The sequence below is a fragment of the Cephus cinctus genome, unplaced genomic scaffold (assembly GCF_000341935.2).
Source record: "Cephus cinctus unplaced genomic scaffold, Ccin1 Ccin1_scaffold0880, whole genome shotgun sequence".
Classification (NCBI taxonomy): domain Eukaryota; kingdom Metazoa; phylum Arthropoda; class Insecta; order Hymenoptera; family Cephidae; genus Cephus; species Cephus cinctus.
The window spans coordinates 483,491-508,400 of record NW_014333462.1 but is presented as its reverse complement, the minus strand read 5'-3'; the positions used below and the strand labels follow the sequence as shown (position 1 = coordinate 508,400).

The following is a 24,910-nucleotide window of genomic DNA, read 5'->3' as shown; positions in this document are numbered from 1 at the left end:
GTGCATTTTCTAAATTTTTCAATCTTCTTCTGTGACGAGTACAATAATTTATGCTTTTCGAGAATGATAATACATAGGAATCATAGTACACGACTATACGTGTATCAATCAAGGTGGTTTTTTTTTTAATTACTAATTACGTAGTTCAGCATCGTCCACGAATTTACGCAACAGCGCGAAATATGACGTTGCCGTTGTTATCACCTTGAATAAAGAATTGAATAATTTGATAAATCACTATAGTGTATAGACATAATTTTTTTATAGGTGTATCAAATATATTTACCGCATTGAAGGATTCCAACGATACGATGCAAAATTTTCCAGCTGTCAGGTAACACGGACGATGACTTCGCATCATTAATAATTGTAATCCATCTCGATATGCTTTTCCATAACCAGTTGCTGAAAGACCGTACCAAGTTGTATTGTAGGCGCTATCGCCAACTTTTGCACTCGCCAATATGATCTCGTTGCATGACCAAGAAACGAGAAAAAATTCTCCGATACTTGTCAGGAATAAAGAGGTTCCAAATACGAACTTTAGTATCGTTCCAGAAAACTTGTCAACGAAAAATAGCAAATTTGAAATTTCTAAGTGATTTAGAATGATGTCTTATGAAGAAAAAAATATATGCGAAATCTATCGATGTATACTGACGAAAAATATTTGAAAACCAGATGTGCACATCAGTAAGCCAGACGATAACATTTGCACAAGTATCATATACGAACAAGCGTTTTCTATTTGTGCAGTGTAGTCGATGAGCATCATGTGAATTTTAATGCACTTTTTTAAATTTTCAAAAGCGTAACGTGAGATATTGGAATCCGTTATATCCAAGTCGTTTGAAAAAGTCCATTTCAATTTGTTGTGTAATATTTCGAATTGACATACAAGATGAAGATTTGTTGTCATCAAAAATATGTTGATCGTAACTGAACAAATTGCAGCGCTGACGCCTATCGCGGCCTAGAATAATAAAAATTTAAAGATGTAAATTGATTTTCGGTAGTCGGATGCTTAGAATACGAAGCATCGGTAAGCGAATGAATTGTAATACAGCTAATGTAAAATAAAATAATGTAAAATAATGCTAATAATAATAAATATAATAAATAATAAATAATAATAAATAATAATAATAATAAAAATAAAATAATGCTAATGTAAAATACCTCGAGAACAAATCCAATTTCGTAATACGGTGATTCGCTGTGAGAGAGCTTAGTAACATGGATCTGGATTGGTAAACTCTTTACACTCGTGTTTCCATTGAAATTTTCTTATAAGCGAGAATGATATAAAAATCTCAAAATAATGCAAAGTCGGAGCAAGAAAATATTTATTTTCATTAATAATATTGAAATTTAGTCACCCACGAAAGGAAGAATCACGTAATTCGCAGTTGCCCCTTGAGTTAGAATTCCAAGGATTATTACCAACACGACGCACTTACGCTCACAATCTATAATCGCATTTATACCGTATTCCTCTTTCTTTCCATTTTCAATAGTATCTTCTATACGGTCAATAATGTCAAATACTTTCTGTCGATTAATACCAAAGATAGTTAATTTCCCGATTAAATTAAGAATAGCAATCATTGCGCAAAATATATTCACAGCACTCTGCAACGATACAAAGTATAAATAAAAATTTGCGAACGCACCAATAAATAAGCGGCAAAATATAAAATTCACAATTAATTAAGCTAACGCGTATAGAGAAAAATTAAAGCACACCAATGTTCCAAATATATAAAAATAATCATGTATAACATATTATCACAATTGTCAAAAAAAAGAAAAATTTATTTCTCACTTACATAAATGTCATCCAAAGTGTAAAAAAAGTCTATTAACGATAACATCACGCCGATGGTCATCAGAGTTAATAGACATGTATAAATTAAAATCGTGACAACTTTATCAATTGTATTATCAGCTTTCCATAACCCAATTAATTTCATAGAAAATTTTATTATTTTTACCGACACACCGATATCTGTACGGCGCGACATTTCAGTCACATGTGTCACTGTCACAACATTATTCTCTTGGCGACCATCAAATTATAGTGATTACTATAATGATAGCAGTGCTAGGCGACTACAGGGCGCATCGTGCTTTGATCAGTTTCACGTCTTCGATCGGCAGGTTATTTTCCTACAAATTTTGCATCCCGGTGACGCCTTCCGAATCGTAAATGCATTCTAGGGAAAAAGAGAGTCCCTTGTACGTGATTCATAAAACACGTTACCAGCATACGTCATGGTTCATATACAGTCCAGTGAAGAGGAAACAAAATCGTAAAGCAGTCTAATGGATTGAGCCAGGGAAAAGTGAAAAGTGGAAAAATCAAGTTTTGTTAATGAATTATTAAAATCACTTATTTTTATAACTTAACAAAACGCAGACACGTGTACGTGAAGTTTTCTGTGAGAAAAAGAAACTTTTAAGGGCAACGCGAATAAAATCAAATTATATTAATAATAATAATTAAACTTCCAAATAGTTACAATTTCTCCTACGCACGAGTTTATACATTTAATAACAATATTTTATCTACAGAAATTTCATTTACACTGTCCGCGATCTTCATACCATAGACAACGATTTACTATTATACATTATAATTCGCGAAAATTTTACCGACTTATATCTGCTCTGATTTGACGTCGAGTAGAAAAAAAGAGCAAACGACTTACCGCATAATTTTACAAATTGACTGCAATCATACTTCAAGACCATTTTACCAATCGAACGGCGATTATAGTAGGAACGTTTTATTGCAGTGGATTCTTGGCGATCCTCATAGGTCGCGTAAGGTTTGATATTTTTAGAGAGAAAATATTCGTTAGGTGAATAAAATGGATTCCTGGCACTTTATATACATTTCAAACATACAGTATGTACAGGAATCTTAATTGTAATACTGCAGTGTACGCGAATCAGTATAAGCGGCCTTTTTTTTATTTATTACGAAATTCATCCTCGTCAACGAAATTTCGTAACAGCGTGAAGTATGACGTTGCTGTTGTCATCACCTTAAATGGCGAATTGGATATTATGATCAATTGCAATAATGTATACAGACAGCACATAAATCGTAAAGTCAACATTAACGTCTAGAAGACGGGAAGTCGATTTTTTTTGGACTCTACATATATTTCATACATTTCCTACAGCATGATTTTTACATACGCATTAAAGTTCTAATTGAAAAAATGTAGAAATTTTTAAAAAATTCCACCCCTTGTCTAAAGACTTTTGGACGTGTATTAAATGTATTTACCGCGCAGAAGGAATGCAAGGATATGACACAAAATTTTCCAGCTGTGAGATAACACGGATGATGACTTCGCATAATTAATAATTGCAATCCATTTCGATATGCTTTTCCATGATCAGTTGCGATAAGACTGTACCAGGTTGTGTCGTAGCCGCCGTCGCCAACATTCTCACTCGCCACAATGATTTCATTACACGACCAGGAGAAGAGAAAAAATTCACCGATAGTTGTCAGGAAAAAAGAGGCTCTAAATATGAATCTCAGTATCGTTCCAGAAAACTTGCAAAAGAAAAGAAATTTGAAATCGGTACGTACGAGTAATTTGGAATAATGTTTTATGAATAAAAACATATATATGGGGAATCGATCAATACATACTTACGAAAAATACTTGAAAACCTGATGTGCATATCAGTATATCAGATGATAACATTTGCATAAGTATCACGTATGTATAAACGTGTTCTACTTGTCCAGTGTGGTCGATTAGCATTTTGTGAGTTTTTATACATTTTTTTAACTTGCTATAAGCGTCACGTGAGTCATTGAAACCCATCGTGTCCAAATCACTTTTACAAGTCAATTTTAATTTGTGATGTAAAATTCTAAATTGACATGCGAGATGAAGATTTGTTATCGTCAAAAAATTGTTGAGCGACACCAAACACGCTCCAGTGCTAATGCTTATCAATGCCTAGTAGAATAAAAATTTCATGAAATAAATTAATTTTTGTTAATCAGAATACCGGAATACAAATTATCAGGAACTAAATTAATAAAATTCAGTGGGCCCACTCGTGGACTCCACAATATCGTATTTTCGTCTTTCTTGCACACTTTGTGGGTTAGGGTGTCCAAACCTGATTAAATTTTAATGACTGGGCCCACTGCCCTTTAGCATAAAAATGGAAAATATACATTTGGCAGATTTATGTAAAATACCTCGATACAAAGTCCCATTTCGAAATACGGTGATTCGTCATAAGGTAGATTACCAAAATGCATCGGGACTGGTAAAGTCTTTCGAGTTGCATTTCCAGTAAAATTTTCTTATAATATTTGAAAAAAAAAATGAAAACGAAAATTTGAAATTAGACATTAAATTAAATAAAGTCTATAAAAGAAAACTCTTACACAAGATAAATAAAGGATAAAGCGAGAATAAGATATGAATCCAAAAGTGTGCAATGTTCGAACAATGTAATATTCATTTTATTTATTTTTTATTAACATTGAAATTTACTCACCCACGAATGGCAAAATCACGTAATTCGCAGTTGCCCCTTGAGTTAGAATTCCAAAAGTTATTGCCAACCCGACGCATTGACGTTCACAATCTTTGACCGCGTTTATTTCGTATTCCCCGTATATTTCATTTTTAATGGCATTTTCTATGCGTTTAAGGATATTCATCACTTCGTCCCGATTAATTATAAATATTATTAATTTCCCAGTTATATTAATCAGAGCAATCGTTGGACAAATAATATTCACAGCTTTCTGCAATAATGCCAAACGTGAATTAAAATTTGCAAACACACCAATACCTAAATGTGTATAATAACCATTAAAAACTTGCAATTAATTGCTCATAGCACAAAATATAATTGAATTTAAAAATATATATATTTGTCACTTACATAAATGTCATCAAGAACATAAAAGAGATCTGTCACTAAATAAATCACACCTACTACCACCATACCACTTGTATAAAAAAAAATTAAAGTCATAAAAAAATTTTCAGTTCTATTATCAGCTTTCCATAATCCAATTAATTTCATAGAGTATTTTGTTATCTTAAGAGACACACCTATGTCTGAATGGTGCGACATTTTAGTGGCTTATGGCACTCTGATAACATTTTTCTCTTCGCGAGTATTGAATTCCTATGATTACTGTAATGATAGTAATGCCAGGTGGCTACATGACATATCGTGCTTTGATCAATTTCACATCTTCGATCGGCAGGTCATTTTCCCACAATTTTTGCATCATGGTAACGCCTCCCGAATCATAAATCCAGTCTAAGGGAAAAGACAGTTCCTTGCACTTTTTGTTTTTTCACGACACGAGCTACCGACGTGAGTCATGGTTCACATGGGAACCAATAAAGAAGAAATATGTAAGAAAGAGAATATTAATCAAGGGAATCACCCAAGAGTGTAAAGAGCATATACGAAAGTGTGTTGATTCATTTGAAACGACAAATAAAATGATGTGATATTGTTCTGTGAAAAGTTGAATTTTTGGCCCCCAGTGCAAGATCACCCAGAGTCCATTGACCCCTGCCCCAGAACCCCTGCTGGTGCACGGCTACCAGAGAGGGGGCACGTTCGACCGATGGCGCCAGTCTTCCGCAGTAGAGCTGCAGGACATGTTCGTAAAGACCCAACTCGAAGGGTCCCATGGGACCTCGACCCTTGACCCATTCAGCCACCCTGTTCGCCAGATTTCATCGTGGAAGTGAAGGATCCAAGACCTCGCCTTCCATTTTTATATAGCACTTGGCAAGTACTCATTCCGGCAACTTCATCTTCGTTGAAGTGTCCATCCGGTCCGAATCCTCCCTGTCGCGCATACGGTTAGGTCCAGTCTCAAGCATCCTCCTGCCTAACCCTCGTGTCCTGACGCGACTACCAGTGTCTTTTTTCTTTTTCCCAATGCCCCTTCGCGAAGAAATTTCTAATTCCTAATTTGGCCCGGATGAAAAGAAAAATACATTTGCCTACATTTAAACAAAATTTATTCTCGTCAAAACCTTTCAACGAATAAACAAACGAACTAAACCACCAATTCCTGATGCCTGGAACAACTTAATAGGCCTTCACACTGCCATAAAATTTCGGGGATTCCTTGCTAAAATTTTGCAATTTTTCTCCCAGAAACTGAAATCTTATACTTTTTTACGTGTGCATTTTGCTTGAATTATACAATAAAGTTTGACAAATTTCTTGTGCAATGATTGTCTATTTTATTTTTCTTTCGATTCTGCGACCGTCCCCTTCACACATCGTCTTCGCTCATTTGTCGTAGCATTGTAAAATAAGACATAGCCGTACTTAATATCTGTAAAAAATATTTTTCATATACGAAGAATTATACTTTGACATGAAAATTCAGTCGATTTTTTCATTAAATGACACTCCATAAATATCCACTTCTTTTACCGCAGTTAATGTTTGCAGTGTTATTGGTGAAAATTTTCCTGCTGTAAGCTGACACGGCCGCTGCGCCCTCAGCATAAGAAATAATATTCCGTTTCTCAACGATTTTCCAGTTTCATCGTATGGCAGAAGGTACCAACGCGTGTTGTAAGCTGCTTGCGAGATGTAAAGACTTTTTTCACTTATTTGATTGCAGCTCCAAGTGTACAGTAGGAGTTGCGTGAGACCAGCCATGAAGTGACAGATAAATGTAAACTTCCGGAGGAAGCTCATCGTGGCCTGTAAAAAATGAAATTCAACTGGGCAACAATGCTGCCAACGAACTAGGCTAAGAATAATTCGTTGTTTCTCACCATGAGCTGAAAACCACCGACGCAGATAACAAAACTGGAAAGTATTAATTGTCCAAGTAGAATCAAAGTGAAAGCACGTTCCATTTGTTCTATATAAGATATCAGGATTTGATGTTGATTTATACAGCTTTTAAATTTTTTCAAGGTTAACGAAAGTCCCAATTTTGATTTCTCCGACACGTAATCCTTCATGGTGATATCTATACACGTGTCTGCTACAGTTTCGACACGATGTCCCAAAATTTCCAGCTGACCAGCTACGTAAATATTTAGGACTGATATGAAGTTGTCGAAGAAGCACGTACAAATTCCTGTGTAAAGTGTTGACAAAGACTATTAATCATTAGAAATATTAATTGCCCTTGTAATAAGATCCAATACCTGTATAGTATAAGTGATTTCATAATAAGGCGTGACAGTGACTGGTAAATTGACCCACAGTGTGAATGGAAGAATTCTGTCGGTTTCGTTTCGATGAAAATTTTCTGCAAGTGGGACGATTAATTTCATTGATTAAAGACTCGCCTCGAATCCTTTAATGCGAGTAATAAAAATTGAGATAATGACAATTTTTATAGAGTATTAAAAAAACGGTTTTCAAATTTTCTAATAAAACTTCAAAATCTCGGGATAATAATACGGGACTATTTGAATGCCAATAATGTCGATATGCCTACCCACAACTGGTGCAAAGATGTAATCCAATACTGCGAACAATACCAAATTTGTGAAGAGGTAGACAAATATTTTTCCATATTTGTCGCAACGCTTCATTGTCTCGCGGGTGAAGTCGTCGTCAGGATCACACCAGAAATTATTTTGCGCAAATGAGATTAGGTACATCATGACGTTCCAGTGAAATAAGAAATTCGAAATCTTCACCAAAACCATAACAAGGGGCATTGTTGAGCATAAATTGTACATGACAGCCTGAAATGAACTCGGACGATGTTAAGAATTTTAACAGTACATTTTCAAGTATAAATTCTCACTACTACGATACGAGATAAATAATTGAAATATTGAAATTCTATTTCTAATATCGTATAAGACTTTGTTATTTCATTCGTCGAATTTTCATTTAAAATTCAATTCGGCTTAACGACTTACCGAAAAATCTCCTAAACAGTGATACAGGTCAACGAACTCTACGGCGAGTGCAAATAAGATTGCAATAATTGCGTATGTCAAAGCGACACGTAACAACAATCGTTCACGAGGATTTTCGGTATAATACATGCCAACTATTTTCATTAAAATTCGCATAAATTTTACCGACCGATATTCACTCTCTTTTGACGTCATGATAGAAACTCGACTAGTGTCGTACTGTCGATGAAATTTCATTCTTGAGAGAAAAAAAAAAGAGCAAACGACTTACCGCATAATTTTACAAATTGACTGCAATCATACTTCAAGACCATTTTACCAATCGAACGGCGATTATAGTAGGAACGTTTTATTGCAGTGGATTCTTGGCGATCCTCATAGGTCGCGTAAGGTTTGATATTTTTAGAGAGAAAATATTCGTTAGGTGAATAAAATGGATTCCTGGCACTTTATATACATTTCAAATATACAGTATGTACAGGAATCTTAATTGTAATACTGCAGTGTACGCGAATCAGTATAAGCGGCCTTTTTTTTATTTATTACGAAATTCATCCTCGTCAACGAAATTTCGTAACAGCGTGAAGTATGACGTTGCTGTTGTCATCACCTTAAATGGCGAATTGGATATTATGATCAATTGCAATAATGTATATATGTATACGTGATACAATGTTCTACCGTCATATCAAATATATTTACTGTGGAAAAGGATTCTAGTGATATTATACAAAATTTTCCAGCTGTGAGATAACACGGACGATGACTTCGCATAATTAATAATTGCAATCCGTCTCGATATGCTTTTCCATAACCAGTTGCGGAAAGACTGTACCAGGTCGTATTGTAGCCGCCATCACCAACTGTCGCACTCGCCACGATGATTTCGTTACATGACCAGGAAAAGAGAAAAAATTCGCCGACGGAAGTCAGAAAGAAAAAAATACTCAAAACGAAGCGCAGCATCGACCCCGAAAACTTGTTAAAGAAAAGAAAAATTTGAAATCGGTACGTATGATCTAGAAAGTTTTTTGGAGAAAAAAAATGTATGCACGGATTTTATCGTTATACATATATATACTTACGAAAAATAATTGAAAACCAGCTGCGCATATTACTACACTGGATGCAAACATTTGCATTAGTATTATGTATGTATAAACATCTTCTACTTGAGCAGTGTAGTCGATGAGCATTTTGTGAGTTTTTATACATTTTTTTAACTTGCTGTAAGCATCACGTGAGGCATTGAAATTCATATCCAAATCGGCGATACAAGTTGATTTTAGTTTGTTGTGTAAAATTTTGAATTGACACGCAAGATGAAGATTTGTTGTCGTAAGAAAATTATTAAGCGTAACTAAACACAGTGCGGAACTAAAGCCTATCATTGCCTGTTGGGAAAACAAAAGTAAATATTCGGTAATTAGATAGCAATTGTTAAATAGATAACTTAATTGTAATAGAGCAAAAATAATGAAAATATATGTATATTCAGGATATTAATATGAGATACCTCGATACAAAATCCAATTTCGAAATAAGGTGATTCGCCATAAGCGAATCCACCAAAATGGATAGTGACTGGTAAATTTCTACTTCCGTTGCCGGAAAAAATTTCTGTGAAAAAAGAAGTTTCAAAATTGCACATTCAATCAAGTGAAGATAAGGCGATATTTAATTTTGAATCCAAAGTAATTTCCAGCCAAAATGATAAAATATTTATATTCGGTATAAATTTGATAATTTACTCACCAAAAAGTGGCGGTATCACATAATTAGAAGCTGCCCCCTGAGTCAGAATTACAAAAGTTATTACCAAAATAATACATTGACGTTCACAATCTTTGACGGCTCTTATATCGTATTCCTCGTACGTTTCGTTTTTAATCGAATTTTCCAAACGTTCTATAATATTCAAAACTTGCCGTCGATTAATCGCAAAGATTATTAATTTCACAGTATTATTAAAAATAGCAATCGTTGGACAAATAATATTTACGGCTGCCTGAAATAATGCGAAGCATGAATTAAAGAATTAGCGAACACGGCAACAAATCAGAGTCGTAATTTCAGACTCAAAATTAATTGAGCTCGTATCACAACACATGCAACGCATAGTCAAAGCACTGATAACTGAAAATCATGTATTATATACCTGTATTATCACACTTACAAAGAAAAAATATACAATATATATGTCACTTACATAAATGTCATCGAAAACGTAAAAAAGATCAGTTACTGTGAATACAATACCGGCAATCCCCATGCTGATTGTATAAATGAAAATTGAACTCATGAGAAATATATCAAGTGTATTATCAGCTTTCCATAATCCAATTAATTTCATAGAGTATTTTATTACCGCAAGGGACACACCTATATTTGAATGGTGGGACATTTCAGTGACTTGTGACACTGTCATAACACTTTTCTCTTCGCGACTATTCAATTCCAATGATTACTGTAATGATAGTAATGCCAGGTGGCTACATGACATATCGTGCTTTGATCAATTTCACATCTTCGATCGGCAGGTCATTTTCCCACAATTTTTGCATCATGGTAACGCCTCCCGAATCATAAATCCAGTCTAAGGGAAAAGACAGTTCCTTGCACTTTTTTTTTCACGACACGAGCTACCGACGTGAGTCATGGTTCACATGGGAACCAATAAAGAAGAAATATGTAAGAAAGAGAATATTAATCAAGGGAATCACCCAAGAAGTGTAAAAAGCATATACAAAAGTGTGTTCAGTGTGTTGATTCGTTGGTGGAAAGTTGAATTTTTGACAGTAACGCAAGTTAAATTAAAATTAGTCAATCCACTTATTTAATATCGATATTAAATGTAAAATTATATTATCAAATCAGTAAGAGAATTTTATTATTGACTATCTATCAGTCGTCGTCTTCGATGAACTGACGTAACAACGTAAAATACGACACAGCCGTAGTTATAACCTATAAAATATGTAGATTGCATTATCAATGTAAAACAATTTCCAAAAGATATATCACAGTAACATGTCTGGAAATATATTACAGATTTTTTTTCTTATTACCGACGTAAACGATTCGATGGATACAACCGCGAAGGTTCCAGCTGTCAGATGACGGCTTACTCTTATCATATATTTTTAAGCAAATTTCAAAGCAATCAACAATCGATGACATCTTCGAAATTATATTTACGACATAATCAAATTACTCGTAACATAATATCGTCATAAATATCAGTCAATACCAATGAAACACGTGAATAATAAAAAAAAATACTTGAACAAACTTTGCAATGTAATTTGTAAAAAAAATATTTTCCAATAATTTGCTACTTCTTCATTATCGATCATTCAACACACTACTCAACGACCAGCGGTATAATTATCCATTTATCGAGGTACACCTGGTATCAAGATGGAAAAAGAAATTGCCACAATATCACTGTATCAAACTCGTCCATATATATAATTTAACCTAACCTATGCCATATAATATTCCAATTTTGCTCGACATTTTTTTTTTCCCAATATATTGATTTTAATCAATTTCTTAAGTGACAACCGAAATACACGTACTTTTTACTTACAGATATGTTTTCAAGAGAGTGATACTGGTCGCCTGGCGTACTCCGTCTTCCACACACTGATCAATTTCAAAGAAATTTTCAAGATTCGAATCGACAGTATTCTGTCTTCGTCCGACGACATCTTTAAGACATTACACTTTGGTATGTTCTTCTCCCTCGTGCTTTAATTTTTTATTATTAGAGTAATATTCGTAATGGTAGGTGTCTGCGCGTCGTTCTTTGATCATTGAAATATCAGTGATCAATACCCAGTATATATAATATTTCCCTTTCTCGTGTGACACTAGTGTTTAAAAACTTGTATATATTAATTATATGCAATAATCAAGTATTATTTTAAAAGTGTACGTTTAATCGTTACGTTAAAATTGGATTAAGTTCACTTGATTAAACACGTGTTCAGTTTATAACTAAGTGAAGGTTCATAATTCAGGAAGAAAATTGAATGATTCCCAAAAACAATAGACCTCGGGTATCAATATCAGGGAATTAATTGCTATGATATATAAGAGCATGATATATCGAAAAATTTTACGTAATCAAAAGTTATATCACTCTGAAGGGCGTAATAGTTAGCAGATATTTTGCCAATGCAGCTCGTGCATGTCGTTCGGTGTATTAATGGGAAATCGATACTTTAATCAAGTGATATGTACGGGATAAGAATCTTGTTGTTTTTCTGTATACGTTTGCCATTATATCCTGTCATGATAGAACAGTACCATTAGTTAAAATATATTAATTGACAGAATATCCAAATCCAATTATTTTCACTTCAAGAATGTCTACTTGCTATGGTGTGCAACGCATTTTCTTGACTCAACACCGATAGCCAAAATCCGAGAACTGACCTGGGCCGTCCACCCTTCGTCCGTGCATCCGCATGCCAGGCGGGCGCCGGCCAATTCTTTTTTTCACCAGGAACTGATGATCCGGTACGACCTAGGAGTTGAGGTGAGACAGTCCGCCATAAGGAGAGTTCTCACGGAAATCCCTGCACCAATTAATAAATCGGAAGTACTCACCGGGGCTGATCCAGCTGATCAGTGAAGGCCGAGAGCAGCATCCGGGGGCCACTCGGGTGGGCACTGCACTGTAGCACAACACTGCACGTCCGAAACGCACGTAGAAAATCGGTAGGATTTTCTGGATATTGCGAGAACAACGAGGACTGTACAAGCGAGAACTTTTTATACCGGGTAGGAAACACGTTTGGAAAAACTATCGACAGATAGCACGGGAGCGCGAGGTGGCTCGAGGCAGCCCGATCGGTGTCCCAAGACAGACTGACTGACAGTAATCAAATTCGGTGACTAATAAATCCGATTGGTCGAGATCCTAATAGCCAATGACTATGATCCCTCCCCTGGAGTCGTCCCTTTAAACTAAATCGCGAGCGTTTCTTAGCGCCGGTATCTCAGCCGGACCTCTGCCAACCACGTGGAGACGTCTCCGTCGGGTCGTCTCCTCTGCCGGGCAACTCGGCACGTCGAGACTATCTCCACACGGCAGATTCGAGCACCTCGACTCAACAATAGCAAATCGTAGCTTCTGGACAAGGCGGCGACTCGAAGGTAACCGGAAGGCGAGAACGTTATTTGAATCGGCAGCTGGTGTCGCCTTGTGACTCTGAGTCGAAAAATTTCATTTCATTTCGATAATTGACAATTGGATTTATTTAATTTCAGAGCTATGCGAGAATGCCAATGCGAGAATCTCGAGGCGTGTAACAAATTTCCGAGATTTCATTATTACTCTTGCTGTCAATTCTTGTCTTACAGCTTTATTATTATTATAATAAAGGGAAGTCTTTACCACCCGTAACGGGGTATACTGGTACGGCAGCACTCTACGTCACGATTTTAATGAATAAATAAGAGAAGAGAAGCTATCGAATTACGTAAGTCACAACATAATTCATATTTAATACATTGTACGTTGAATAATAGTGTTTTCCAAAATCCTGCACATGATGAGGAAATTTTAAATCAATTAAGATTATTATTTTCCGGATGTCAATTACTGTATTTCCAAAGATCCCTTTCAAAATTTATTTACGTTAAAGATCTTTCTCTTAACTGTACTGTACGAAGAGAAAGAAAAGTGTGCATTTTTCTGGAAGATTTTTGAAATTTCAATAAATTTTTTTTCTCGCATTTATTTATTACTAATAAAATATTCTGCTATCCAAGATAACCATAATACACTACATAATGATTTACAGTTGATATACTATGAAGACTCTCCACGTTGTCTTAGTAAAGTAAAGTACGATATGGTGGTACTGATCACCTGAAAATATTAAGTAAATATATTGGAATTTTTCGGAAAATATATTTTTTCAATATTACAAATCGGCGTTTACTTTTGTAAATGTTTCTAAGGATATGGCAAAGAATCTTCCTGCCGTTAAAGAACATGGGCGTCTTGCTCGTAATATGACAAGCACTAAGCAACCCCTGATAACTTTACTTGTTTTATCGAAAGGCAAAAGATACCAATGAGCCCGATAAGCCGCATTGGCTACGCCAAGACTTTCATCTATTATTTCGTTGCTCGTTGACGTATAGAGTAACAGTTGAAAAAAACAACCAATTGTATACGCAGTAAAAATACAACGTTGGCTTGCCGAATTGTCGTCCTTTGTACCGGAAATATTGAAAGAGTCCACATTTTTAAATTACAGTTCAGCGGAAATACTTATGATTATATTACAATGAACCTTTGAACTACTCACGGAAACTGCTTGAAAACCGGCTAGACACATGAGTATACTTGACAATATCACCTGACAGAGTATTATGAGGCTAAAGATGGCTTCGACCTTTTCCACGTAGTAAATAAGCATTTTATGCAGTTGAACGCAACTTCGAAATTCTTGAAAGACGGCCGCTGGATTCTTTCTTATCCAAATTCCACGATCCTTTTTTTCGTCTTCACGATCATTCGGTCCGCACAATCTTTCCAATTTGCCTTGGAGTATTTTGAATTGACCAGCAACGTGAATATTGATTATACAAAAGAAATTGTCGATGCAAAAAAAGCCGACTCCCAGGTAACACAGTATAATTCCCTAAATGTCCAAAAATTTATATCGATATACAACAATCGATAAATAATAAAATCTATATTAAAAATAGAAAAATCATCTTAAGTTTAACACGGATCAATGATTATCGTTTTTCGATGGAATACCTCAAAAATGAATAGCAATTGAAAATACGGTGCCCTTGCCATAGTCTCATTGAGCCACATCGTAAAAGGTAATATTTTGTCTGTTCCAGTTTTACCTATATTATCTGTCACGTAACATTACGATTAATCCGATAGCAGAATACAGAATTTAAAAAGTTAAATATATCTACCTATGATCGATCGTACGGTATAGGTAATAGCTGTGAATAGTGCAAAAGACATATATGACGTAATCAAAAGGACACATTTCGTCTCGCAATTTTGCAAAATGGCAATACCAAACTCATCGTAATCGTCGTGCCAAAATTTGGTTTGACATATATCGATAAGTTCGTATAAAGACTTTCGATTAAGTCGAATCATTGATAGCTTGAATAAGACAATGCCTGGTGTAAGTATATTGCATATTATATAAACTGCTTCCTAGAATAATAATAATATATATAAAAAAATAAGACATAGTCCACCGGATAATAATTAATTATAAAAAATAGTTAAAGCGTTATCAAATTGTACATCGATTTCAAACTGAAATCTCTTGTAGATACTTTCAACTATTTTGACAGAGACATCCGGAACGATTGCATAAATGATGACTCCGAGGAAATTAGACTGTGCGACCATAGGCATAATGCCGAAACAAATGCTACAGGTGGTCGCAGTGCGATCTGTTGGAAAAGTGCATCTAGAGAAATTTCGTGGATATTAGCGGTAGCATTGAGATGAAGGAAAGTGCAAAAATCGACAGGCAGAAAGAAACGCTTGTCGGACAAGTCAATTGCGTAGGACTGTAGAAAGTTAGATAGAGAAAAAAAAATGAAATCGAAATATGATAAGCAATCGTACTTACGTTGAAGTTAAATGGATATTTGTAAATATCCCACATCTCAAACAGGATAGAAAGAACAGTGCCAGCGATGGTAACGAACAGAGACACGTCCAAGACAAATTGTTCATGCTTGCTTTCTGGGAGCCATATGCCAACGATTTTCATAAAAAATTTCGTCACCTTTATCGACAAGTATTTGTTTCTATGCGTGTCCATATCCTGGTCTGATAACGGCTGATACTGCAGAACGAGTCTCGAGGCTTACGGCAATTACGATAATGGCGACACATAATGGTACGTTGGGCTCGTCAAACTTGACACCTCTTTGATCCTGGAAGCCTTTCGATTCCACGCGTCTCTTTTACATGCCCATTTAGAGTGATGGTCAATTTGAACTGATTGTTTTTTGCATTCTATAGTCCCTTGGTAGAGACACAGAACCGCAAGTCTCCGATATTATTCAGTTCGGTCCGAGGTGGTTACGATGATTACACGTAATCGATAATCCATCAATTTTTCACCTGCTTCGAAATCAAGGAATTGCGTCCCAGTGGAACTTTTTACAGCGGCTTGTGTCAACGTATGGAAACGTAGTGTCTGGCTGCTGTGATGATAAACTGGTGGGATGATATTTCCAATCCCTCGAAATCTTTTACAAATAATTAGACCGAGTTTCGGTGCTGGAATATTTCTTGGTGATCTTCAAAATTGTGGTCATACGAATACTATGCATATGAAATTTATTAATTATTCTTATCTCTGTTCTAGAGTATCAATATGATTTTTGCTGGAGGTACATGACGTATAGTGTCTACGTGTTAAAAATAAATATTTTTTTAAACGAATGAAATCTGCATTTTTACATTAAGATCAACCATTCACTTAATACATCAATAATGGTATGTATTGCTGTTAATTGTTGTTGATCGGTGAGAGGTTGTTTGAAATTTTGATGGTGGAGGTTACAATTGAAAAAATTCATATAAAAATATAACAGTCATGAAATGTTCAGCTTTAAAGTAATGCCTTTGTTGTATAAGCTTTACAAGTTAACTGGATGCATGCAAATCATAAAATACACAATCATCAAATTTATTAGCTGTCAGGGCTGTGATTGCTCTTCATCACCTACCATTCAAATAGTCATTTGGAATATATTTTGCACGTGTGAAAGTATTGCGGGGTGTGGAGTTTTTTATGCAAAATATTGTTATATTTAACATTGAGAGGGTAAACTAACTCGAAAAATAAATATAGGTATTTAATTGAGAAGAATATTCAGTATTCTCTTGATACACTGTACTAGCTTTTTATTAAGGATAAATATTTGTTGTGTGCATCGAGTCGATTTGCTTTTACATTCGTGCATTATGGAGATACATGTTATACCATTAGCAGCATATTTGCAGAATTTCATAGCATCATTGTCACGCTTATTTTTGCACCCAGGATATGCACAGGAAAATAACGTGAATTCGCACCAGTATGACAACGAGAAGCTTATTAATCATCCACAGCCATATAATTGCTACTCGTTCATTTAAAAACATTTAATCATATTAACGAGCGACCAAAAAGCCACCAGCGTCGCCATCTCGTGAATCTGACAATGTTCAGGAATCAATGACAGTAACCATGCGTAAGCAAAGAGCGATTCACATCTTACCGACGTTCTCTGGTACTACAACTATAATCGAAAAATGTGCTTTAAAAAGCATAAGAAGAAAGATAATCGCAACAGTAAAGTGAACAATGTTTTCTTACAATTTTCTTTCATACCCATAGGAGCATGTATAGAATCATGAGTCAGCTGGTAAAATCGACGCACATACATGAACCCAACAGCATAATTCCACATAAGTTTGCGTAAACTCAAATCACAGGCAGCAGAGATCACTGCGTGACTTGTAAGAAACTTTTGGATTACTTATAGGTTTAAATAAAAATAAAATAACCTGAAGAATGAATATAATCATGTTGATTATTATGTAGCAATAATGCACTACAGTTGCATTGCATCACAGATCACAATCCAAATAACAAGCACATATCATTTTGACGTATGATATTTCATTGGTGTGAAATAAAATTGAAAACATATCTCATCAGCAGCGCGTCGAAGAATTGATTACTCATTTTCGTTCATTCCACGTAATACGGTAAGATAGGAAAGCGCTGTACTCAGTACCTGAACAAGGTATATATTTGAAGTTATCACAAATGCGATATACCAACTGTAATTAGATAAGATACAAAACACCATGACCGCATGATAATGGTATAAAATGAATATCGGATTATGGAAACACTTGATAATTACATGTCCATATCATTCGTTAATACTTACGGATTTGAACACTTGCAGAGTCATGGGACAAACTTTGCCAACTGTCAATGAGCACGGCTTGTAGGACCTCATGACCATTATGGTCATTCCCTGTCTCAGTGCTCGACCATTTTCATCGCACGGTAACTTGTACCATTTGCATCGATACGCAGCTTCCCCGATAGCGGCGCTGGCTTCAAATATTTCATTGCACGAGAAAGAGAAAAGGGCTGTTGAAGCCAGAGCAGCCATGACAAATTCTGCGCTTAGAATTTGACGATGGAGTTTCGTGGCTTGATTTCCCTGTTGACAGATTATTTGAGGTTAGAACAAAAATTTTCATGACGTTTCACTCCTTTAATCACTTTTTCTACATAGCACTTATTCACATAACATAGATTGTTCGATACCAATTTTTCTGTGATTCGGGAGAAGGATGAAGGAGCATTAATCATTGCAACGCTAGTTAGTCCAAGGACAACATCTATTCGTCTGATAATAATGACACTTACCAAAAATATTTGAAATCCAGAAAAGCAAAGTATTATGACGATACATAATACGTGCATCAACAATACGAAGGAGAACAGACTTTCCAGTTTACCCAAATACCAAATTAGTAGTTCATGTTGCACGACGCATTTTTTGAGTTTTTCGTATGCAAGCGTAGTATCATTATTGTTATATGATAATTTTGTGTTTACACGTTTTAGTTCTACCTCGCACACATTCTCTAACTCTCGCTGCAAGATTTTAAAGTAGCCGGAAACAAAGATGCACGTGTAGAATAGATAGCAGGCGAACGCTATGCTGCAAATACCTATACTAATTCCTGCAATCACCTAATGAGGATATTATTTATGTCAGTAGCATGTCAATAATTGAAAAATATCATCAATGATTATATAAACAATAACTTGGGCGTTTTAGTGTTTGATCTATATTTTCCGTACAGAGTACACGAATGAGTATCAAGTGGAGTACCACAGGAAGTAAAATTTGTACACGTAAAGTAGAAGTAAAATTATTTCACTGTTACGAGACTCCTACTTTGAATACGATTTTTTTTTGTTTTAATTATAACCTTTATTATTATTATACTTCCCACGATACTTACCTCAGTACCATACAATATCTCATAATATGGAGTCATTGTAGTTGGCAAGTTAAATACTACTCGTAACGGTAACGTTCTCTCAGTGGTGTTTGTTCCTACGATATCTGAAATGTATAAATATAGTTTAATTCTTACGCAGAATACAAATAATTTCTATTCAAGTTAAGACATAAATTTATTTTATAATTGATACTCGCTTTTACTGATCAGGTACTGAGTAGTAATTACGTATTACAATTATTTTAAGCGTTTATTATTTTATCTTTCAATTATCATTTAAGATAAATAGTCTAAGACTTACCCCAGTATGGACCCGTCAGATAATGAATTATAACCCCAATTCCTAGTACACCCAGTATACTCATTCCAATGGCACTTGTACTATCGCACTTGTCCAATATTGCTTTATCCAGTTCATTGTAATCCTTATTCCAAAATGTATCTTCAGTAAATTTACACACTTCATGCATGACCTGACGCTTGTACGTGAATACCGCTAATGTTATAAAATCGAATGTCACGGTGAGGGAACATGGTCCATTATAAGTGAGTGCCTATAATTGCATTAAAAATCTGATAAGCACAGAGATTTATACACTATACGATAACACTAAGTCTTCACATAAATCAAACGCAAGAAATCTACTGGTCACAGTGACACCATACGGTGGCATAAAGTAAGCGCAGCAATAAAATAATGCCAAAATCGACGGAAGAATGCTTACATAGAGATCGTTCCGTGAATAAATTAAATCCGAATTTTCTATACACATTGCGATGAGAACCGTAATTAATACGTAAACCAATAACCCGTCTATTAACAACTGTTCACGTTTAGTTTTACCGCGTTTCATACCAATAAGTGTTATTAGAATTTGCGATATCTTCGTCGACGTGTAACCTTCTATCAAATTCGACATTTTTCTTACTGCTTACGATGCGACGACTGTCCTATTGCAGCCAAGAATACGAAACGTAATGCATGCGACGTAATGCATGAAATATAAAAGCGACTTCCGCTTCTCCTGAATCTTTTATTTCTTTATTTCTTTCAGCCCCACTTGATCCAACCGTCAGTAACGTAGATTTGCATTATCAATGAAGTTTTCACTTTGAACTCGTATGACACTTTGATCAGTTTAATCTCTTTGATATGTTTATTAAACCGAACTCGTCGTTACCGTGTAATTTTTTTTCTTCGTCATAAAATTATCAACGATCCCTTGCATCCTTAGCTATACACCGTAACTGAAAGCATGCCTATTATACCATATAGATAACTCCAGAAATAGAATAGTCACTATCACTATTCCTTGTAAAACACCATTAAAGTTACTTGGATAAGAAATAGTGAAAATTGAGAGGGAGATAAGAGACCACAGAGCTATTTGTAATTCTTTTATAATTCCCTATCAAATATTATATTTATTAACACTTTATATTTATGTAGAGTTCAGTAAAACGATTATTGCAATTACTAGAATTGAAAGGCAACTTTATAAATACTGTAATATAATTCCCTTAGCATTACGATGTCATTATTGCCTCATTCAACTATGTCTAATTCAGTACCGTGCTGTATACAGAATATATTATATGTACAGCTACTCATGCACTCCATAGTGTACAGTATTTTTTCATTTTCTAAACACTTTAACAAAAATTCTAAGGAATTCTAATTTTTATCCAAATGAAACCCATCAGCTCTTAGATTTATTTATGAAATTCATCACTCGCTTTCATTCATTGACCGTAACACCGTAAAATAGGATAATGACGTACTCAGTACCTAAAACAAGCATGGATCATTAAAAGAGGGTGAATAATTTTCTCAGCAAATACAATTTTTATTATGAACTAATTAATACTTACGGAACTGAACACTTGTAGATTCATGGGACAAAATTTGCCAACTGTCAATGAGCACGGCTTGTAGGACCTCATGACCATTATGGTCATTCCCTGTCTCAGTGCTCGACCATTTTCATCGCACGGTAACTTGTACCATTTGCATCGATACGCAGCTTCCCCAATAGCGGCGCTGGCTTCAAATATTTCATTGCACGAGAAAGCAAAGAGGCCTGTTTCAACCAAAGTAGTCACAATATATTCTGCACTTAGAATTTGACGATGGAGTTTCGAAGTTCCATCTCCCTGTAAACAAAATATTTCAGTTTCAAAGAAAAATTTGTATGACGTTTGGCTCTGTCAGAACAATATTCTTCGAGCGATACATCATTGCTGTGTTTCGTTTTGTTTTTGGAGATTGCTAAGAAAAACTTTTTAGTGTGTAGAAGGGTGTTTCTATTTTTGAATAAATACCTCTGTATTAACAGGCTCCTTCAATTACCTTTTGTATATAGCACTTATTCACATAACATAGATTGTTCGATAATAATTTTTCTGTGCTTTGGGAAAAGGATGAAGGAGCATTAATTATTGGAATGCTACTTAGTCCTAGGACAACACCTATTCCTCTGATGATAATGAAAAAAGACACTTACCAAAATGAATTGAAATCCAGAAAAGCAGAGTATTATGACGATACATAATACGAGCATTAAGAATATGTAGGAGAATAAACTTTCCAGTTTACCCAAATACCCAATTAGTAGTTCATGTTGCACGATGCACTTTTTGAATTTTTCGTATGCAAGCTTAGCATCATTATCACTATATGATGATTTTGTGATTAAAATTTTTAGTTCTACCTCGCACACATTCTCTAACTCTCGTTGCAAGATTTTAAAGTGGCCGGAAACGAAGGTGCACGTGTAGAATAGATACGAGGCGAATGCTACGCTGCACAGACCTACACTAAATGCTCCAATCACCTAATGGATATTATTTATGTAAACAACATATCAATAATTTAAGCTTGTTATCAGTGATTATATTAACAATAACTTGGGCGTTTTACTGTTTGGTCTATCTTTCTTGTATAGAGTACACAAATGAGTATCAAGTGGAGTACCACAAAAAGTAAAATTTATATACGTTAAGTAAAACTAAAATTATGTCACTGTTACGAGACTGTTACAGTTTGTTTTATTTATAACTTTTATTATTATTATATTTCCCACGAGACTTACCTCAATAACATATGATATCTCATAATATGGGGTCACTGTAAGTGGCAAGTCGAATACTACTCGAAACGGTAACGTTCTCTCAGTGGTATTTGTTCCTACGGCATCTAAAATATATAAATATAGTTCAGTTCTTACGCAGGAAACAAATAATTTCTACTCGAGCTAAGACATCGATTTATTCTGTAATTACTATTCGTTCTTGTCGGGTGCTGAATAGTAATTACGCATTAAAATTATTTTAAACGTTTATTGTTTTATTCGTGAATTATCTGTTAAGATAAATAGTTGAAGACTTACCCCAGTATGGTCCCGTCAAATAATGAATTGCAACTATGGTTGCTAGTACAGATAGTACACACATTCCAATGGCACTTGTACTATCGCACTTGTCCAATATTGCTTTATCCAGTTCATTGTAATCCTTATTCCAAAATGTATCTTCAGTAAATTTGTGCAGTTCATACAGTTCACGACGCTTGTACGTGAATATCAGTAATTTTACGAAATCATATGTCACGGCGAAGGAACATGGTGCATTATAAGTGAGTGCCTATAATTGCATCAAAAATCTGATAAGCACAGAGATTTCCGCAATATATGATAAGACCAAGTCTTCACATAAATCAAACGCAATATCAAAAAGTGACAAAATCGGCGAAACACTGCTTACATAGAGATCGTTCCGTGAATAAATTAAATCCGAATTTTCTACAAATATTGCGATTAAAACCGTCGCAAATATATAAACCAATAACCCGTCTATTAACAACTGTTCACGTTTAGTTTTACCGCGTTTCATACCAATAAGTGTTATTAGAATTTGCGATATCTTCGTCGACGTGTAACCTTCTATCAAATTCGACATTTTTCTTACTGCTTACGATGCGACGACTGTCCTATTGCAGCCAAGAATACGAAACGTAATGCATGCGACGTAATGCATGAAATATAAAAGCGACTTCCGCTTCTCCTGAATCTTTTATTTCTTTATTTCTTTCAGCCCCACTTGATCCAACCGTCAGTAACGTAGATTTGCATTATCAATGAAGTTTTCACTTTGAACTCGTATGACACTTTGATCAGTTTAATCTCTTTGATATGTTTATTAAACCGAACTCGTCGTTACCGTGTAATTTTTTTTCTTCATCATAAAATTATCAACGATCCCTTGCATCCTTAGCTATACACCGTAACTGAAAGCATGCCTATTACACCATATAGATAACTCCAGAAATAGAATAGTCATTATCACTATTCCTTGTAAAACACCATTAAAGTTACTTGGATAAGAAATAGTGAAAATTGAGAGGGAGATAAGAGACCACAGAGCTATTTGTAATTCTTTTATAATTCCCTATCAAATATTATATTTATTAACACTTTATATTTCTGTAGAGTTCCGTAAAACGATTATTGCAATTACTAGAATTGAAAGGCAATTTTATAAATACTGTAATATAATTCCCTTAGCACTACAATGTCATTATTGCCTCATTGAACTATGCCTACTAAGTCAGTACCGTGCGATATATGTAGAATACATTATACTCATGCACCCCATAGTGTACAGTGTTTTTTCATTTTTTAAACACTTTAACAAAAATTCTAAGGAATTCTACTTTTTATCCAAATGAAACCCATCAGCTTCTAGATTTATTTATGAAATTCATCACTCGCTTTCATTCATTGACCGTAACACCGTAAAATAGGATAATGACGTACTCAGTATCTAAAACAAGCATAGATCATTAAAAGAGGGTGAATAATTTTCTCAACAAATAGAATTTTATTATGAACTAATTAATACTTACGGAAGTGAACACTTCCAGAGTCATGGGACAAAATTTGCCAACTGTCAATGAGCACGGCTTGTAGGACCTCATGACCATTATTGTCATTCCCTGTCTCAGTGCTCGACCATATTCATCGCACGGTAACTTGTACCATTTGCATCGATACGCAGCTTCCCCGATAGCGGCGCTGGCTTCAAATATTTCATTGCACGAGAAAGCAAAGAGGCCTGTTTCAACCAAAGTAGTCACAATATATTCTGCACTTAGAATTTGACGATGGAGTTTCGAAGTTCCATCTCCCTGTAAACAAAATATTTCAGTTTCAAAGAAAAATTTGTATGACGTTTGGCTCTGTCAGAACAATATTCTTCGAGCGATACATCATTGCTGTGTTTCGTTTTGTTTTTGGAGATTGCTAAGAAAAACTTTTTAGTGTGTAGAAGGGTGTTTCTATTTTTGAATAAATACCTCTGTATTAACAGGCTCCTTCAATTACCTTTTGTATATAGCACTTATTCACATAACATAGATTGTTCGATAATAATTTTTATGTGCTTCGGGAAAAGGATGAATTATTGGAATGCTAATTAGTCCTAGGACAACACCTATTCCTCCGACGATAATGTGTGATGACACTTACCAAAATTATTTGAAACCCAGCAAAGCAGAGTATTATGACGGCACATAATACGAGCATCAACAATATGTAGGAGAATAGTCCTTCCAGTTTACCCAAATACCAAATTAGTAGTTGATGTTGGATGACGCACTTTTTGAGTTTTTTGTATGCAAGCATAGTATCATTATTGTTATATGATGATTTTGTGTTTACACTTTCTAGTTCTACCTCGCACACGTTCTCCAACTCTCGCTGCAAGATTTTAAAGAAGCCGGAAACAAAGATGCACGTGTAGAATAGATACGAGGCGAACGCTACGCTGCAAATACCTATACTAATTGTTCCAATCACCTAATGGATATTATTTATGTCAGCAGCATGTCAATAATTTAAACTTATTATTAGTGATTAAACATATAAAT

General features: G+C 35.0%; 6 protein-coding genes and 1 long non-coding RNA gene across 10 annotated transcripts in view; 1 reads left to right on the top strand and 6 right to left on the bottom strand.

The window, feature by feature from the left end:
• Position 1: 1 nt before the first annotated feature.
• On the bottom strand, positions 2-8,222 carry LOC107271050. Its single transcript, XM_015746621.2, has 12 exons — positions 7,926-8,222; positions 7,493-7,745; positions 7,197-7,300; positions 6,816-7,148; positions 6,466-6,741; positions 6,308-6,364; positions 1,830-2,075; positions 1,380-1,632; positions 1,180-1,286; positions 662-973; positions 287-562; positions 2-204 (listed from the first exon to the last, which is right to left on the bottom strand). The coding sequence occupies exons 1-12, from the start codon at positions 8,160-8,162 to the stop codon at positions 133-135; spliced, it is 2,526 nt and encodes an 841-aa protein (XP_015602107.1). The 5' UTR covers positions 8,163-8,222; the 3' UTR covers positions 2-132.
• LOC107271058 (odorant receptor 49b) lies at positions 2,026-5,535 on the bottom strand. 2 transcript variants are annotated; one of them, XM_025088306.1, is made up of 6 exons: positions 4,936-5,530; positions 4,543-4,795; positions 4,238-4,344; positions 3,678-3,989; positions 3,299-3,574; positions 2,026-3,050 (listed from the first exon to the last, which is right to left on the bottom strand). In XM_025088306.1, exons 1-6 carry the CDS (start codon positions 5,128-5,130, stop codon positions 2,976-2,978), a joined length of 1,218 nt encoding a protein of 405 aa, XP_024944074.1. In that variant the 5' UTR covers positions 5,131-5,530; the 3' UTR covers positions 2,026-2,975. The 2 variants fall into 2 exon arrangements, with proteins under 2 accessions (XP_024944074.1, XP_024944073.1); XM_025088305.1 differs by having other exon boundaries at positions 2,026-3,574; positions 4,936-5,535.
• Positions 8,223-8,354: 132 nt separating the features above from the next.
• Positions 8,355-16,414, bottom strand: LOC107271049. The gene is made up of 13 exons (XM_025088284.1): positions 15,563-16,414; positions 14,883-15,135; positions 14,713-14,816; positions 14,255-14,590; positions 13,883-14,158; positions 13,751-13,809; positions 12,543-12,623; positions 10,135-10,387; positions 9,681-9,933; positions 9,442-9,545; positions 9,011-9,319; positions 8,628-8,903; positions 8,355-8,535 (listed from the first exon to the last, which is right to left on the bottom strand). Exons 1-13 carry the CDS (start codon positions 15,755-15,757, stop codon positions 8,461-8,463), a joined length of 2,574 nt encoding a protein of 857 aa, XP_024944052.1. The 5' UTR covers positions 15,758-16,414; the 3' UTR covers positions 8,355-8,460.
• A 420-nt stretch (positions 16,415-16,834) lies between these two features.
• LOC107271057 (putative odorant receptor 92a) lies at positions 16,835-23,476 on the bottom strand. Of its 2 annotated transcripts, XR_001538501.1 has the most exons (7): positions 23,203-23,476; positions 19,286-19,538; positions 18,985-19,088; positions 18,380-18,709; positions 17,889-18,170; positions 17,306-17,775; positions 16,835-17,228 (listed from the first exon to the last, which is right to left on the bottom strand). XR_001538501.1 is itself a non-coding variant. In XM_015746636.1 (6 exons), the coding sequence occupies exons 1-6, from the start codon at positions 19,902-19,904 to the stop codon at positions 17,670-17,672; spliced, it is 1,224 nt and encodes a 407-aa protein (XP_015602122.1). In that variant the 5' UTR covers positions 19,905-20,178; the 3' UTR covers positions 17,502-17,669. The 2 variants fall into 2 exon arrangements, 1 of the variants encoding a protein (XP_015602122.1); XM_015746636.1 differs by lacking the exons at positions 16,835-17,228; positions 23,203-23,476 and adding an exon at positions 19,710-20,178 and having other exon boundaries at positions 17,502-17,729.
• The window catches only part of LOC112494852, a 20,798-nt gene continuing 13,271 nt past the window's right edge, over positions 17,384-24,910 (top strand). Inside the window, exon 1 of one of the 2 annotated variants that reach the window (XR_003060744.1) lies at positions 17,384-17,448. This is a non-coding gene — a long non-coding RNA (uncharacterized LOC112494852). Of the gene's footprint in view, positions 17,449-18,171; positions 18,191-24,910 lie in introns of those variants that run through there. The other variant, XR_003060745.1, reaches the window with a different exon arrangement.
• LOC107271055 (odorant receptor 13a-like) lies at positions 20,714-22,941 on the bottom strand. The gene is made up of 6 exons (NM_001323849.1): positions 22,747-22,941; positions 22,374-22,626; positions 22,077-22,180; positions 21,489-21,818; positions 20,857-21,138; positions 20,714-20,773 (listed from the first exon to the last, which is right to left on the bottom strand). The coding sequence occupies exons 1-6, from the start codon at positions 22,939-22,941 to the stop codon at positions 20,714-20,716; spliced, it is 1,224 nt and encodes a 407-aa protein (NP_001310778.1).
• On the bottom strand, positions 23,407-24,896 carry LOC107271060 (odorant receptor Or2-like). The gene is made up of 3 exons (XM_015746640.1): positions 24,510-24,896; positions 23,888-24,169; positions 23,407-23,805 (listed from the first exon to the last, which is right to left on the bottom strand). Exons 1-3 carry the CDS (start codon positions 24,663-24,665, stop codon positions 23,746-23,748), a joined length of 498 nt encoding a protein of 165 aa, XP_015602126.1. The 5' UTR covers positions 24,666-24,896; the 3' UTR covers positions 23,407-23,745.

Coding starts and splice junctions, on each gene's coding strand:
- LOC107271058 (XM_025088305.1), bottom strand. CDS start 5,130: ATGTCGCACCATTCAGACATAGGTGTGTCTCTTAAGATAACAAAATAC. Junction 4,796..4,935: donor ATGTTCTTGATGACATTTAT/GTAAGTGACAAA, acceptor GCATTATTGCAG/AAAGCTGTGAATATTATTTG. Junction 3,575..3,677: donor CAGGTTTTCAAGTATTTTTC/GTAAGTATGTAT, acceptor TTCTTTTGCAAG/TTTTCTGGAACGATACTGAG.
- LOC107271060 (XM_015746640.1), bottom strand. CDS start 24,665: ATGCTTGCATACAAAAAACTCAAAAAGTGCGTCATCCAACATCAACTA. Junction 24,170..24,509: donor CTGGGTTTCAAATAATTTTG/GTAAGTGTCATC, acceptor TTTTGTTTACAG/GGAGATGGAACTTCGAAACT. Junction 23,806..23,887: donor CTCTGGAAGTGTTCACTTCC/GTAAGTATTAAT, acceptor TGCTTGTTTTAG/ATACTGAGTACGTCATTATC.
- LOC107271049 (XM_025088284.1), bottom strand. CDS start 15,757: ATGGACACGCATAGAAACAAATACTTGTCGATAAAGGTGACGAAATTT. Junction 14,159..14,254: donor CCGGTTTTCAAGCAGTTTCC/GTGAGTAGTTCA, acceptor TCCGGTACAAAG/GACGACAATTCGGCAAGCCA. Junction 10,388..12,542: donor GATCAGCTGGATCAGCCCCG/GTGAGTACTTCC, acceptor ATTACAGTAATC/ATTGGAATTGAATAGTCGCG.
- LOC107271057 (XM_015746636.1), bottom strand. CDS start 19,904: ATGTCGAATTTGATAGAAGGTTACACGTCGACGAAGATATCGCAAATT. Junction 18,710..18,984: donor AGATATTGTATGGTACTGAG/GTAAGTATCGTG, acceptor TATCCTCATTAG/GTGATTGCAGGAATTAGTAT. Junction 17,730..17,888: donor CTCTGCAAGTGTTCAAATCC/GTAAGTATTAAC, acceptor TACCTTGTTCAG/GTACTGAGTACAGCGCTTTC.
- LOC107271055 (NM_001323849.1), bottom strand. CDS start 22,941: ATGTCGAATTTGATAGAAGGTTACACGTCGACGAAGATATCGCAAATT. Junction 21,819..22,076: donor AGATATCATATGTTATTGAG/GTAAGTCTCGTG, acceptor AATATCCATTAG/GTGATTGGAGCATTTAGTGT. Junction 20,774..20,856: donor ATCTACAAGTGTTCAGTTCC/GTAAGTATTAAT, acceptor TGCTTGTTTTAG/GTACTGAGTACGTCATTATC.
- LOC107271050 (XM_015746621.2), bottom strand. CDS start 8,162: ATGAAATTTCATCGACAGTACGACACTAGTCGAGTTTCTATCATGACG. Junction 7,746..7,925: donor ACTGTTTAGGAGATTTTTCG/GTAAGTCGTTAA, acceptor AGTTCATTTCAG/GCTGTCATGTACAATTTATG. Junction 1,287..1,379: donor CGTGATTCTTCCTTTCGTGG/GTGACTAAATTT, acceptor CTCGCTTATAAG/AAAATTTCAATGGAAACACG.